Here is a 16,969-nt window from a genome sequence, read left to right as displayed (position 1 = left end):
AGTGAACCTTGTTTTATGGAAATGAAAAACAAGTTTTGCTGTGTGTAGGGGCCCACTATCATTTTCACTACTCAAAGGAATATAATTAAAAGCATTACTGACACACTATTGCCACATGTAGAAAAGACAATCGTTATGTCCATTCACCCTCAAAGTCATAGATGATGCTAAAACCAATTAATATTTTATGAGAATAAAGTAGAGGTTTATTGTATTGAAAATTGTACTACTGTATGTGGTTGGACTTTTACAGTTTTGCTCAGTACACATCTTAAGATTTTGGTTTTCACCTTTTGTATACTTGTAATTTCTAAAATAATTTTCTAAAAGCTTTGAGTAGGTGTACACCTTAGCGTGGGTGAAAGAGGACCATCTAAGGCAGGGCTGCCACCAGAAATTATGGGGCCCATGACTGACAAAATAGGCAGGGCTCCTCTCCCCTCTTTTACAAAAAATATTTTAGGCAGATGTTTTTGCCAAACATTATGCCAGTCAGAGCACATTGTACACACTAGGCCAGGCAGAGCACGTTATACACAATATGTCAGGCAGAGCACATTGTACACACTAGGCCAGGCCGAGCACCTTCTACACATTATGTCAGGCAGAGTCCCGCAGTACAGGACGAGGGAAGTGGAGAGCAGGGCACACACTTCCCAGCATTGCTCTTACTGCTGCTCTGCTCAGATGGCGCTTGCCCACTCCTCCGCGGCATCATTTAATAATGCCACAGGCTCCTAAGGTGACGTGATGTCATGACACACCAGCGTAATATCGCGAAACTCTGCCCAGCAAACGGAGTACTATGGATGGTACTCATTGATGAGCAGCCATCACTCTGTTCCTATACACATTTTTTACAGGACCTTGCCTGCCCCCCTCTCCAGATTACTGGGAAACCCTGCTGTCACACATAAATACCAGCTTTTAAATAGTTCTCCAGCAGTGCACATGTACCACACAGGAGGACACACAGGGGGCACTTGATGGCATTGGCAGTGGCTCGCAGGTAACCAGTCTCCCTGTGCATGCTGCATTCTCATGGTGGCGCGGGAGGGTGGGGGAGGTGCAGTGGAAATCCGGGAGCTGCAGTTGTATTTGAGGGGTAGGCAAGTCTGATTATTGATGACATGACAGCCACTCAGCCAGCCCTGGGCCCCCTTCTCAGAGTCACAACAACAATTACACAAATACACACGTTACATACTTACCCTTTGTAAATCCGTCTTCTCTCCCACTCTGTCTGCACTCCCTTTCCTTAGCTCTTCAGTCCGGTGGCTCCTCTGCTCTCTCTTCACTGGCACAGCGTGATGTCATGCCGTCACGCCGTGCCGCATCATAATATAAAAACTTTATTAAACAACAAGCTGCAGCAGTGCAGCTTGCTTTTAGGATCTTCAGACGGGAGTGGAGGGGAGCAGCCCACAGATCGCAGCCTCAGGAGGAGGAGAGTGGCGTGTTAGGATCAGCAGCGGGCAGGGCAGAGGGGAGCAGCCCGCGGCCCGCTTATCACAGCTCCAGTAGAAGGGGAGTGGCAGTTGGAGTACCACCGGTGGCGGCCAAGCCGCGGACAGTACCACAGAGGTGGCAGCCACCGCCGGGATTAGCAACGGAGGCCTGTTGGAGCAGCCCGGGCCCTCCACTCTCTATTAGAGTGGCCGGGCCCAGGACAAGTGTACACAGGGCACCCCCTCGATGGCAGCCCTGATCTAGGGCCACTGATGTAAAACTACCAAAGCATTTTGTGGCACATACTGGACACAATTCATACTGTAAATCACCTCCAGTGACATAGGTTAAAAAAAAAAAATAGTAGAAATAGTAGGATTAGAAATATTAAATTAAATGGCTACATTTTTAAAGGACTTAATAGAATATATTTGAAAAAAAAAAACAGGGGAATATGGGCGTTGTCAGACTGGTACATGAAGTGCCCACTGGGGACATGCAGTGGTAGGGGCTCATGCTTAGAAGCTACTTGATAAATATAGTAAATACTGCTAGTGCATGCATAATAATGTACCAGACTAAATAACAGCAATGCACTGTAGAAAATACTAGAGATGAGCGCCGGAAATTTTTCGGGTTTTGTGTTTTGGTTTTGGGTTCGGTTCCGCGGCCGTGTTTTGGGTTCGACCGCGTTTTGGCAAAACCTCACCGAATTTTTTTTGTCGGATTCGGGTGTGTTTTGGATTCGGGTGTTTTTTAAAAAAAACCCTAAAAAACAGCTTAAATCATAGAATTTGGGGGTAATTTTGATCCCAAAGTATTATTAACCTCAAAAAACATAATTTACACTCATTTTCAGCCTATTCTGAACACATCACACCTCACAATATTATTTTTAGTCCTAAAATTTGCACCGAGGTCGCTGTGTGAGTAAGATAAGCGACCCTAGTGGCCGACACAAACACCGGGCCCATCTAGGAGTGGCACTGCAGTGTCACGCAGGATGGCCCTTCCAAAAAACCCTCCCCAAACAGCACATGACGCAAAGAAAAAAAGAGGCGCAATGAGGTAGCTGACTGTGTGAGTAAGATTAGCGACCCTAGTGGCCGACACAAACACCGGGCACATCTAGGAGTGGCACTGCAGTGTCACGCAGGATGTCCCTTCCAAAAAACCCTCCCCAAACAGCACATGACGCAAAGAAAAAAAGAGGCGCAATGAGGTAGCTGTGTGAGTAAGATTAGCGACCCTAGTGGCTGACACAAACACCGGGCCCATCTAGGAGTGGCACTGCAGTGTCACGCAGGATGTCCCTTCCAAAAAACCCTCCCCAATCAGCACATGATGCAAAGAAAAAGAAAAGAAAAAAGAGGTGCAAGATGGAATTATCCTTGGGCCCTCCCACCCACCCTTATGTTGTATAAACAAAACAGGACATGCACACTTTAACCAACCCATCATTTCAGTGACAGGGTCTGCCACACGACTGTGACTGATATGACGGGTTGGTTTGGACCCCCCCCAAAAAAGAAGCAATTAATCTCTCCTTGCACAAACTGGCTCTACAGAGGCAAGATGTCCACCTCATCTTCACCCTCCGATATATCACCGTGTACATCCCCCTCCTCACAGATTATCAATTCGTCCCCACTGGAATCCACCATCTCAGCTCCCTGTGTACTTTGTGGAGGCAATTGCTGCTGGTCAATGTCTCCGCGGAGGAATTGATTATAATTCATTTTAATGAACATCATCTTCTCCACATTTTCTGGATGTAACCTCGTACGCCGATTGCTGACAAGGTGAGCGGCGGCACTAAACACTCTTTCGGAGTACACACTTGTGGGAGGGCAACTTAGGTAGAATAAAGCCAGTTTGTGCAAGGGCCTCCAAATTGCCTCTTTTTCCTGCCAGTATAAGTACGGACTGTGTGACGTGCCTACTTGGATGCGGTCACTCATATAATCCTCCACCATTCTATCAATGTTGAGAGAATCATATGCAGTGACAGTAGACGACATGTCCGTAATCGTTGTCAGGTCCTTCAGTCTGGACCAGATGTCAGCATCAGCAGTCGCTCCAGACTGCCCTGCATCACCGCCAGCGGGTGGGCTCGGAATTCTGAGCCTTTTCCTCGCACCCCCAGTTGCGGGAGAATGTGAAGGAGGAGATGTTGACAGGTCGCGTTCCGCTTGACTTGACAATTTTGTCACCAGCAGGTCTTTCAACCCCAGCAGACCTGTGTCTGCCGGAAAGAGAGATCCAAGGTAGGCTTTAAATCTAGGATCGAGCACGGTGGCCAAAATGTAGTGCTCTGATTTCAACAGATTGACCACCCGTGAATCCTTGTTAAGCGAATTAAGGGCTGCATCCACAAGTCCCACATGCCTAGCGGAATCGCTCCGTGTTAGCTCCTTCTTCAATGCCTCCAGCTTCTTCTGCAAAAGCCTGATGAGGGGAATGACCTGACTCAGGCTGGCAGTGTCTGAACTGACTTCACGTGTGGCAAGTTCAAAGGGCATCAGAACCTTGCACAACGTTGAAATCATTCTCCACTGCACTTGAGACAGGTGCATTCCATCTCCTATATCGTGCTCAATTGTATAGGCTTGAATGGCCTTTTGCTGCTCCTCCAACCTCTGAAGCATATAGAGGGTTGAATTCCACCTCGTTACCACTTCTTGCTTCAGATGATGGCAGGGCAGGTTCAGTAGTTTTTGGTGGTGCTCCAGTCTTCTGTACGTGGTGCCTGTACGCCGAAAGTGTCCCGCAATTTTTCTGGCCACCGACAGCATCTCTTGCACGCCCCTGTCGTTTTTTAAAAAATTCTGCACCACCAAATTCAAGGTATGTGCAAAACATGGGACGTGCTGGAATTTGCCCATATTTAATGCACACACAATATTGCTGGCGTTGTCCGATGCCACAAATCCACAAGAGAGTCCAATTGGGGTAAGCCATTCCGCGATGATCTTCCTCAGTTGCCGTAAGAGGTTTTCAGCTGTGTGCGTATTCTGGAAAGCGGTGATACAAAGCGTAGCCTGCCTAGGAAAGAGTTGGCGTTTGCGAGATGCTGCTACTGGTGCCGCCGCTGCTGTTCTTGCGGCGGGAGTCCATACATCTACCCAGTGGGCTGTCACAGTCATATAGTCCTGACCCTGCCCTGCTCCACTTGTCCACATGTCCGTGGTTAAGTGGACATTGGGTACAACTGCATTTTTTAGGAGACTGGTGAGTCTTTTTCTGACGTCCGTGTACATTCTCGGTATCGCCTGCCTAGAGAAGTGGAACCTAGATGGTATTTGGTAACGGGGGCACACTGCCTCAATAAATTGTCTAGTTCCCTGTGAACTAACGGCGGATACCGGACGCACGTCTAACACCAACATAGTTGTCAAGGACTCAGTTATCCGCTTTGCAGTAGGATGACTGCTGTGATATTTCATCTTCCTCGCAAAGGACTGTTGAACAGTCAATTGCTTACTGGAAGTAGTACAAGTGGGCTTACGACTTCCCCTCTGGGATGACCATCGACTCCCAGCGGCAACAACAGCAGCGCCAGCAGCAGTAGGCGTTACACGCAAGGATGCATCGGAGGAATCCCAGGCAGGAGAGGACTCGTCAGACTTGCCAGTGACATGGCCTGCAGGACTATTGGCATTCCTGGGGAAGGAGGAAATTGACACTGAGGGAGTTGGTGGGGTGGTTTGCGTGAGCTTGGTTACAAGAGGAAGGGATTTACTGGTCAGTGGACTGCTTCCGCTGTCACCCAAAGTTTTTGAACTTGTCACTGACTTATTATGAATGCGCTGCAGGTGACGTATAAGGGAGGATGTTCCGAGGTGGTTAACGTCCTTACCCCTACTTATTACAGCTTGACAAAGGGAACACACGGCTTGACACCTGTTGTCCGCATTTCTGGTGAAATACCTCCACACCGAAGAGCTGATTTTTTTGGTATTTTCACCTGGCATGTCAACGGCCATATTCCTCCCATGGACAACAGGTGTCTCCCCGGGTGCCTGACTTAAACAAACCACCTCACCATCAGAATCCTCCTGGTCAATTTCCTCCCCAGCGCCAGCAACACCCATATCCTCCTCATCCTGGTGTACTTCAACACTGACATCTTCAATCTGACTATCAGGAACTGGACTGCGGGTGCTCCTTCCAGCACTTGCAGGGGGCATGCAAATAGTGGAAGGCGCATGCTCTTCACGTCCAGTGTTGGGAAGGTCAGGCATCGCAAACGACACAATTGGACTCTCCTTGTGGATTTGGGATTTCAAAGAACGCACAGTTCTTTGCGGTGCTTTTGCCAGCTTGAGTCTTTTCAGTTTTCTAGCGAGAGGCTGAGTGCTTCCATCCTCATGTGAAGCTGAACCACTAGCCATGAACATAGGCCAGGGCCTCAGCCGTTCCTTGCCACTCCGTGTGGTAAATGGCATATTGGCAAGTTTACGCTTCTCCTCCGACAATTTTATTTTAGGTTTTGGAGTCCTTTTTTTTCTGATATTTGGTGTTTTGGATTTGACATGCTCTGTACTATGACATTGGGCATCGGCCTTGGCAGACGACGTTGCTGGCATTTCATCGTCTCGGCCATGACTAGTGGCAGCAGCTTCAGCACGAGGTGGAAGTGGATCTTGATCTTTCCCTAATTTTGGAACCTCAACTTTTTTGTTCTCCATATTTTATAGGCAGAACTAAAAGGCACCTCAGGTAAACAATGGAGATGGATGGATTGGATACTAGTATACAATTATGGACGGACTGCCACGGTTAGGTGGTATAAAAAAACCACGGTTAGGTGGTATATATTATAATAATAATACAATTATGGATGGACGGACTGCCTGCCGACTGCCGACACAGAGGTAGCCACAGCCGTGAACTACCGCACTGTACACTGGTTGATAAAGAGATAGTAGTATACTCGTAACAACTAGTATGACACTATGACGACGGTATAAAGAATGAAAAAAAAACCACGGTTAGGTGGTATATATTATAATAATAATACAATTATGGATGGACGGACTGCCTGCCGACTGCCGACACAGAGGTAGCCACAGCCGTGAACTACCGCACTGTACACTGGTTGATAAAGAGATAGTAGTATACTCGTAACAACTAGTATGACACTATGACGACGGTATAAAGAATGAAAAAAAAACCACGGTTAGGTGGTATATATTATAATAATAATACAATTATGGATGGACGGACTGCCTGCCGACTGCCGACACAGAGGTAGCCACAGCCGTGAACTACCGCACTGTACACTGGTTGATAAAGAGATAGTAGTATACTCGTAACAACTAGTATGACACTATGACGACGGTATAAAGAATGAAAAAAAAACCACGGTTAGGTGGTATATATTATAATAATAATACAATTATGGATGGACGGACGGACTGCCTGCCGACTGCCGACACAGAGGTAGCCACAGCCGTGAACTACCGCACTGTACACTGGTTGATAAAGAGATAGTAGTATACTCGTAACAACTAGTATGACACTATGACGACGGTATAAAGAATGAAAAAAAAACCACGGTTAGGTGGTATATATTATAATAATAATACAATTATGGATGGACGGACTGCCTGCCGACTGCCGACACAGAGGTAGCCACAGCCGTGAACTACCGCACTGTACACTGGTTGATAAAGAGATAGTAGTATACTCGTAACAACTAGTATGACACTATGACGACGGTATAAAGAATGCAAAAAAAACCACAGTTAGGTGGTATATATTATAATAATAATACAATTATGGATGGACGGACTGCCTGCCGACTGCCGACACAGAGGTAGCCACAGCCGTGAACTACCGCACTGTACACTGGTTGATAAAGAGATAGTAGTATACTCGTAACAACTAGTATGACACTATGACGGTATAAAGAATGAAAAAAAAACCACGGTTAGGTGGTATATATTATAATAATAATACAATTATGGATGGACGGACTGCCTGCCGACTGCCGACACAGAGGTAGCCACAGCCGTGAACTACCGCACTGTACACTGGTTGATAAAGAGATAGTAGTATACTCGTAACAATTAGGATGACACTATGACGGTATAAAGAATGAAAAAAAAACCACGGTTAGGTGGTAGGTATATAATAATAAATAATACAATTCTGGTCGGACGGACTGCCTGCCGTGTGCCGACACAGAGGTAGCCACAGCCGTGAACTACCGCACTGTACACTGGTTGATAAAGAGATAGTAGTATACTCGTAACAATTAGGATGACACTATGACGGTATAAAGAATGAAAAAAAAACCACGGTTAGGTGGTAGGTATATAATAATAAATAATACAATTCTGGTCGGACGGACTGCCTGCCGTGTGCCGACACAGAGGTAGCCACAGCCGTGAACTACCGCACTGTACACTGGTTGATAAAGAGATAGTAGTATACTCGTAACAATTAGGATGACACTATGACGGTATAAAGAATGAAAAAAAAACCACGGTTAGGTGGTAGGTATATAATAATAAATAATACAATTCTGGTCGGACGGACTGCCTGCCGTGTGCCGACACAGAGGTAGCCACAGCCGTGAACTACCGCACTGTACACTGGTTGATAAAGAGATAGTAGTATACTCGTAACAATTAGGATGACACTATGACGGTATAAAGAATGAAAAAAAAACCACGGTTAGGTGGTAGGTATATAATAATAAATAATACAATTCTGGTCGGACGGACTGCCTGCCGTGTGCCGACACAGAGGTAGCCACAGCCGTGAACTACCGCACTGTACTGTGTCTGCTGCTAATATAGACTGGTTGATATTTAAAGAGATATTAGTAGTATACAACAATACTATACTGGTGGTCAGGCACTGGTCACCACTCCTGCAGCAAAAGTGTGCACTGTTAATTAATATAATTGTACTCCTGGCTCCTGCTAACAACCTGCAGTGCTCCCCAGTCTCCCCCACAATTAATTATAAGCTTTTAATTTATACATTGATGACTGTGCAGCACACTGGGCTGAGCTGAGTGCACACAGACTGAGTCACACTGTGTGACTGACTGTGCTGTGTATCGTTTTTTTTTTCAGGCAGAGAACGGATATAGCAGAGAGAAGTGAACGGATATATTATATTAAATAAAAGTTAACTAGCAACTGCACTGGTCACTGACTGTGGTAAACTAACTCTGTCTGCGACTCTGCACAATCTCTCTCTATCTAATCTATCTATCTCTATTCTAATGGAGAGGACGCCAGACACGTCCTCTCCCTATCAATCTCAATGCACGAGTGAAAATGGCGGCGACGCGCGGCTCCTTATATAGAATCCGAGTCTCGCGATAGAATCCGAGCCTCGCGAGAATCCGACAGCGTCATGATGACGTTCGGGCGCGCTCGGGTTAACCGAGCAAGGCGGGAAGATCCGAGTCGCTCGGACCCGTGGAAAAAAAAGTGAAGTTCGTGCGGGTTCGGATTCAAAGAAACCGAACCCGCTCATCTCTAGAAAATACACCATAGTTCTGAGCAGAATGATGTAACAATGTATAATTCAAGTGCACAATCTGGAACCTGATATCTCCCCCCCCCCCCCCCCCACACACACACACACACACACACACACACACACACACACGGCCCACAGGGGTTTCTCCTGTACCTCTGAATATGGGGTAAGCATTTCTTCTCCCTATGTACAGCAGACATCACAATGAAAATAGTTTAGAGCAGTTACAAGGAGATTGGCTCTGGGTCTAAAATGTCTGATAAAAGAAATCCGTATATATATTTTTTATTTACTTACAAGAGGCAACCCTTCAAATTACGTTCTACTATGGTTTTGGGAACTTTTAGATAATCATTTGTTAATATTACAAGATCCCAGTTTTAATTTATTTTAGGTTTAGTAGCCTGCTAATAAATTAAGACAGAAAACATAATACCAACTATACTATCACCCAATGAAGTCAAGTATGGCAGTGAAGCAGGAGTTCAAGTACAGTACCTGGTGATTGGAGCTGGATGACTATTTGAATTAGAGATGTGTGGTTCAGTTCTCCAGAAATCTCAATCAGCCTGAATTTTGTCGGTCCGAACTGAACAAAAAGTAACTCAATCCAGATCTTCTAAGGAGATCCGATCCAAACAGATTCCAGTTCGCAATTTATATTTTAAATCCAAATTTCAAGTTTTGGATTGCAAAAAGTATGTGATTTTAGCTGTATTATTTTTTTTTAACCAACAATTATCAAGCTTGTATCAGTTTGTAGCCAAACCAAAAACAGAATCTGAACCAAAATAATTGAGGGTGGTTTTGCCAAAACAAAAACACAGGGGTCTGTGCACATCTCTCAGTAAAATATTAGCAGCAGCATCATCAAACTAGCCTGTCTACCATATACATTCTCCATTATACAATGTTCTACCACAATATACGGTAACCTCTCCATAAGCAGAGTGTTAAACATTAAGTTTAACTACATGTCCTCAGCTCAATGTAATAACTTCTAGTGTGTTAAAACAGGCAAATCCCAAAGAAGACATTGGGCAAGATTCAAATGTTTTATTCCGCCCGATCTCCTTTCCAAAGTGATGGGAGATCGTACAGTGATATTCTATTGTCCCCCATTATCACGCTGATCGCATCTATAAGAGACGGGTTTAGCCGCGTAAAGCAGCCAAACCCGACTAAAGTCATTGCAGCGATAGCAAAAAGTCCCATTTGAGCTGAAATGCTGATATCAAGCCCATAGGCAGCAACATTTGAATACTGTCAGCGGGCGCGATGGGGGTGGGAGGGGAGGACGCAAAATTTTAATCTCGCCCATTGACTGCTTGTCCCCTGTATGTCAGAACAGCAGCAGTCCATACCACTGTGTGCATGGCCTTCCGTTCAACTGACAATCTGCAGAAGCTTTCATGCGAAGTGCATACATGCAGTATTAATGCTTAGACAAGTACAGGTGAGATACAGTACCAGGCTGACATGGTTAAAACAAATACAATTACTAGGCCATAATAAAAGAGTCATGACTGTAGAATCAGAATTCTAGTCACTGTGAGGAGCGAGTATTGCCTGGGGGGGGCGGGGGGGGGGGGTAGTATACATTATGTTACACATTTGAGGGAAAACCACCATACATGAACATAGAGTAGAATTTCATTCCATGTACAAGGATCAAGGTGGGTTGGTAAGCTAATTATGGTTACATTTTACAAAGAGAGAGGTCACAGTAAGAATTACCAGTGCAAAAAGTACTAAATTCACAAATGCTGGTAGCCCTGTTTTACATTCCTGGGAATAAACTCATACTTCTAAAATACTTTAGAAAAGGAATGTATGTAGTCCTTCTACATGTAAACTGTATTTTTTTGTTATACTGTAAATATACTTTACTTAGCTATATACTGTACAATATCATTACAAATCCAAGCTAAGCAGCTCTAATGATTCAGAAGAAAGACTGTCAAGAGCAATTCATTTACATGTCTGATGGTTTGGTTAATTAAATGAGATACTTACTGTACATATGTATATGCATAGCAATGAGAGTGAAACTTGATTTTTGAACTTCTATGTGAAAAATTCCTATAATGACATGTCACTTTGATTAATTAAAAAGTGGTACAATTACAACTGTAAAATGCCTAATGAGATCTAGCAAAGAATCTGTGTTGCATGTTGTGTACATACGTAATATAAGATGAACTCTTAACCGGACAGTGTTGGGAACTGCAATTTATATAACACTCAAACGCAGTCTATGTGAAATGTGCGTTTGACCTGTTGTCTATATATTTAAATGTATATTTGTATGTTTATAATACCACAAACCGACTATATATTGCATTTTCAAGTTCTAAAAATATTATGCATTTTTGAAGATATCTCACATTCACTTGGAATTATGTATTTCAGCTCAGTACCAAATACAATACTAGAGAAATAAAAGAACTAAACCATGGGAACATATTTAGAACCTCTACTCTAACTGGATGCCAGTCATGTTGTCTGCAAATAAATCAAAGTCGAGTTAACTGTTTAGAAAACAAAATCAAAAATGTTCCTCATAAATTTGAAACCGTGTAGTTATATTCTTTTTACATGGTGAAAAGACAGCTATTCTATAGTCAAAGCGTCTTTACAAATTCAAATACTGAACTAAAAATGTCCTTGGAAGAAGAGATTTACTGTCTCTTCACATTTGCATGTCCTAATGGAAGCCCAATTCCTTGAAAATAAGCCAATAGTACATTTTGCTCACGTGCCAACCTAAGTTGTGGGTGTTATGTCTCCAGCTTAGTAGTGCATCCAGCAGCAATGGGGAATTAAAAAGTAAATATGTGGGTAATGTATCACCCTCTAGCTTTTGCTCATGGACTTCTTTCATTCCATTTTCAGGCATCTAAGTAAAACGAAGGGTGCATGTTAACTTTTACCACTCAGACATGTATTTGGCAGCCTGAGAAATGACAGAGCTTGGAATGTACCTTTGAGAACTAGTGACCATAGGAAATTAGGTCTGGCAGGGATTTAACCCTTCATGAATCATTCTGGAAATGTTTTTAGAACAAGTGTTCTGCACATTTCCAATGTGTTTGACATCTAATTAGTTTGGAAAAACAAAAAGCCAAGAAGTACTATTATTTCTCAAAACAAAATACTTACAACTAGCAACAAAGCTCTTACTTCGACAAAACAATTATATGTGTGGATAGAAAGGAGTATTGACAGTGCAATAAAGTAACAAAAGAAAAACAAGTACAAAATGTATTCATTTACTCTGCATGTGTCTTCTCCATTAGCAGTCTTAAAAACTTAAGTGCTCAGTCTGAAGAATCCTAAACTAATTGTAGGAGGTATATAATAGATTTTGTCTTCAGTATGTGCTGTAATAAGTTACAGGAATCTTCACTTCACATAAGATAGCCCAGCTTACTAATTTACTGTCTATTATGTCAAGCTCATCCTCAGAAGGAATTTTATTACATTCATACCTGGTTTCACTATGGACTGTTTTATTGAGAGGGGAGTGACAGTCTGTAAAGGAGTACATTCAAAATCAGCATAAAATTACACTTGAAGGAGTTGATTCAATTAAGGCTCATTGCATTATATGTGACAGGTTTATTACTAGCACTTGTTAACACATTTAAAATGTGCAGTTAGACAAATGCATGTGTAAAGTTTGGTTTTTACAGTTACCAGTTTGTTTATAATGACAAATATGTAACATTTAAGAAACAAGCAAACAAACAAACCAACTATCCCACATTATTTATACAGAAAGCAAAAATACCAACTAAGAGAGGTTTGAATGTATTTGTTTAAAAATTATTATTATTATTGCTAAATAGGTGAAACGTGATGTGACTATAAAATAGATCTACAAGCAGTTACATCTCGGAAATGAAGTGTGAAAACAGAATTCTGGTATCACAGATGTGTTTTTCACACTTGTGTCATATCTTCCTATCACAGAAATGGCATGCTACTACCATACAAAATAACAGAACTTAATTCCACCAGCAAATGCTTTTATATTTGCTGAAGATACACCTAGCTATATAAACAAACCTATCTTGCTATAGTATCCTTCTAATAACCACATACAGTATACTACTGTAGATTCCATAACGTGCCTTTCGTTCATTCTACTGAATGGTTTGTTCTTATTCTCCATATTTTCATTTAATGACCATTCTTTATGTTCATTTCTTTTGTGTGGAGAAAGCAAAGATCCAAGTCAGTAAATTTCTCTCTTTCAAGGCTGCAATATCACTCCAATTACAGTTATGGCATGTTCACCTTTATAACACAGCTATATATTACAAGCCTTCAAGAGCTACTTTTATTCTTTCCAGATTTAAGATTGTTTTAGCCTTTGTGTGATGAATCTCCAGCGAGCTTATTCGGAATAAAATGCGTTCCCTTCAGACCTGTTTACAAAAGAAATTAAGTAAACCACAGCGCACTCTGGCATCAACCCAATCAGAAACTATATTAGCTTAATATTCCTACAAGTCGCAGAACCCCAGCAGTTTTAACCCACTGCGGTGCGTAATGTATAAATGTGAGACAATGTGTAATCAAATGACAAACAGATCATACACCATAACCAACCAAACCCCATGTTTTATTTTATAACATCCTCAGAAAATAACGCTTAATATTGCATTCTCAGCCTGAACTCACATATTAGAGTGATCTCACTTGATCGGGGATTTACTCTATTGCAGCCACGTGTGAACAAAATAAAAACTTATGCAGTAGTTTAGAAGTATAACAAAAAAAGGAGAGAAAAAAAAAAGAACTTACCTCTGTAAGATAATTTGACCCTGGGCACGTTATTTTTGACATTCTGACAGTTCACTCTAGTTGTTATTGATACTCCCAAGAAAAGAAATGCAATCCCAGTGAGAGAGCCCATGCTGAGGAGCAAACAGATCCTCTAGGTCCCTATGCAGCCTGGTGCTCCCTACTGCAGTCTAACAGTCCGAGGGGTCTAACAAGTCGGAGAACAGGTGACTTTAGGCAGTCTCATTTGAGCAACACTGGTAGAATGGAGCTCCTCATCTCTCCCCCGGTGACAGGCATAGGCACAAGACTGCAAACTTCAGGCGTTGAGGAGAAAAAAATAAATAATGAAGCAGGCACTAGATAATGAGGCACCACTGTTGTGTGGAGAGGGAGAAGGAACGGGTGCTGCAATGCTGGAGCTTACAGATACACTGCTTTCATCCAAGATCTGCTGTGATGACCGGCTGGGGAACTAATCCTGATCTCTGTGCCTCAGTTAGTACCTCAGTCAGTGTGTGGGAGCTGAATGAAAGGAAAATGTACGGAGAGGAAGAGGAGTCCAGAGAGCAGTGCTGACTTTTCCTGTCCACATGCAGAGATGACACAGGATCTCCCAGACAGGTTTTCCCTACTACAGCAAAGGCAAACTGACAATGGGAGAACAGGCAAGCTCAACCCACTGCCTTTCCCTGCTGTCACACAACACATGCAGAAAACATCTAGGAGAGATTAGAGGAGGGAGCAGACCTGCACCAGGCATGTGGAAGGCAACCAGCCATACATTCACCGTTAAAGGCACATGCTACTTTACGAATAGTTCGGTGTAATGGGTCAGTGGTCTCACTGTCCATCATGTAAATGTAGCCTCTACAAATCTAATAGACGTGTCACTAGTTAAATGCTATCTCAATAAACTTGGTGATTTTTAACTGCCTCCTTAGAAACCTTTTCCTGCCAATCCTGGTGGGAATTCCCTAGTTAGAGCTCTCACAACAAGCTGTTCAAGACAAGAGTCACTCTGCTGGGGATTAGAAATCATATTTGCTGATCCTCCACAGGATTCTTACAATTCAAACATATCTACACACTTCCAGCCTCTTTTTAAATCCCCTGATTATTTCATTAGTCAAATTACACTGGTCTTCAGTCTCCTGTGCTAACCAGGAAAGCAAAAGGTTTGCAATAATGTGTCAAATCCCCTTTCAGTTGAAGAGATACAATTTTCCATGCCATGCTTCTAGACAATTACTCCTGTAAGCACAGAAGAGCTGAGCCCTTCACAAACAAGATACTCAAAGCAGGTTAGATGATTGCCCTGTAATGTGCTTCAATTTCTGACCAATTTAACAAATTGCAGAGGCTTTGAAATCACATAATCTAATTGCAGTGTCATGTAACCCTCTGGTTTGAATAAAATAAAAAAACAACAACCCATACAACTCTCATGGCTCATTCACACCGGTATGCTGTTTGTGTAGTTTACACCTACTAACTCCTGAAAGGCACACTCATATACTGTAGGATGTATGGGGTAAGATTAAGGGCTCATCCTAACAATTGTAAATATTAATGCTGTGTGCAATATTTTTGAATGTACTGTAATACACACTAATTTGCATACATTAATGTGGGCTGACAGCACTATTGATTATGTAGGTAAAAGTGCAACACTTGCAAAAAGTGTTAAAAACAGACCACTAAAATTCGTATTAGTTTACATGTGTTTTACCAATTTTTGCCAGTTCACATGTATAGCATGTTACAGTCAGTGATAACATTACTGTATTTTGTTTGAATAAAACTGTACTAGGGGTTACTCTATACCATGGGTCTTCAACCTGCGGCCCTCCAGCTGCTGTGGCACTACACATCCCAGCATGCCCTGCCTCAGTTTTAGCATGCCTTAATAGCAAAACTATGGCAGGGCATGCTGGGATATGTAGTTCCACAGCAGCTGGAGGGCCGCAGACTGAAGAGCCATGCTCTATACATTCTATTAATGGCTCACTTCAGTACACAGTAGGGGGGAAATGCATCTACTTCCTGGGCTATAGTAATCACTGCCATAGGTTTGCATCTGCCAAATTCAACAATTCTTATGATCAGTACTGTTATTGTGAAAATAAAATGTTCTTTAAAAAAATTGTTGATTTTGGTGATTCCCACACTTTTTATATCTGCACTCCAGAACACTTTCATGCTTCAGGCATTGGATTAAAGGTCTTCAATGACAAGAGGCTCCTGTCTGTATTGCAGGGATTACCACAGACATTCACTAAAGGAATTCATGCCATTTTCAGATTATTTGCTGCATTTGCCTAATTAATCCCCCCCTTTCCCATTATACATTTCAAACAATGGTATACACAACACAAATGATGCTCCATTTCTGGTGATGAGAAGGAAATGCCACACTGGATATGCAAATAGAGTCATTACACTACATTACAGCTATCATGAAGAAAGGTCACCCTTCACAATCCGTTCTCACACAAGAGCAAATCAAAGAAGCTGTACATGTGAGTAATTTGTTCAATGTCTAGTACATAATTACTTTTATCCTTAACCTCGCAGATAGTGTTTAAGGTTTTGAAACAAATACTGCACTGAGTTTATGTTGCTGAATTATTAAAGTAATACTATACAGATCTCTGTGGGATAAATGAAACATAGTTCCTACAGGGGATTACCAACAACATATTTTAACCTGTCACAATTTAAGATTGCTTAAATGCAAGGAAAAACACACACACATGTATTATTACTGTAATAAGTTTAACCTCTCAACAACAGTCACCTTCCTAACCATCAGTCTTTGCTGTTTTACATAGTGCCAGCTATATATATATATATATATATATATATATATAGCAGTTTCAGATTTCATTCTTATGTAAAATGAAATGAAGAAGAATGGGCAAAAGCAGTGGGAGAAACAAAACAGGACAACATTTGACAAAGAAAAGGCAAATGGCAAGAGCCCCCCACAGGTTTATGGAGTGGCAGATCTTAACATAATGTAAAGTAAGGCCAAGGAGGACAGATGTAATTGTTAGCACCAGAGCGCTAACAATGTTATGCAGAACATACAACAGCCATCAAAAACCAGCAAGCAGGAGCACAGCTGACACTGGAGTAAATAGCAAGGTGCCACATAACCTGAGGCATGCATACCAATAGCAGGAATATAATGTTTTAAAGATATATGGCAATAAATACA

General features: G+C 42.4%; 1 protein-coding gene across 2 annotated transcripts in view; it reads right to left on the bottom strand.

Annotated features, from left to right (window-relative positions):
• Window positions 1–15,021, bottom strand: part of SEMA3A (semaphorin 3A) — a 334,819-nt gene extending 319,798 nt beyond the window's left edge. Inside the window, exon 1 of one of the 2 annotated variants that reach the window (XM_063926932.1) lies at window positions 13,768–15,021. In XM_063926932.1, coding sequence (XP_063783002.1) covers window positions 13,768–13,879 — 112 coding nt within the window. In that variant the 5' untranslated portion in view covers window positions 13,880–15,021. The remainder of the gene's footprint in view (window positions 1–13,767) is intronic. The other variant, XM_063926933.1, reaches the window with a different exon arrangement.
• Window positions 15,022–16,969: the final 1,948 nt, after the last annotated feature.

Source organism: Pseudophryne corroboree, chromosome 6 (genome assembly GCF_028390025.1).
Source record: "Pseudophryne corroboree isolate aPseCor3 chromosome 6, aPseCor3.hap2, whole genome shotgun sequence".
Taxonomy (NCBI): domain Eukaryota; kingdom Metazoa; phylum Chordata; class Amphibia; order Anura; family Myobatrachidae; genus Pseudophryne; species Pseudophryne corroboree.
The sequence above is the reverse complement of the archived record's forward strand: the minus strand, read 5'-3'. Positions and strand labels throughout refer to the sequence as shown.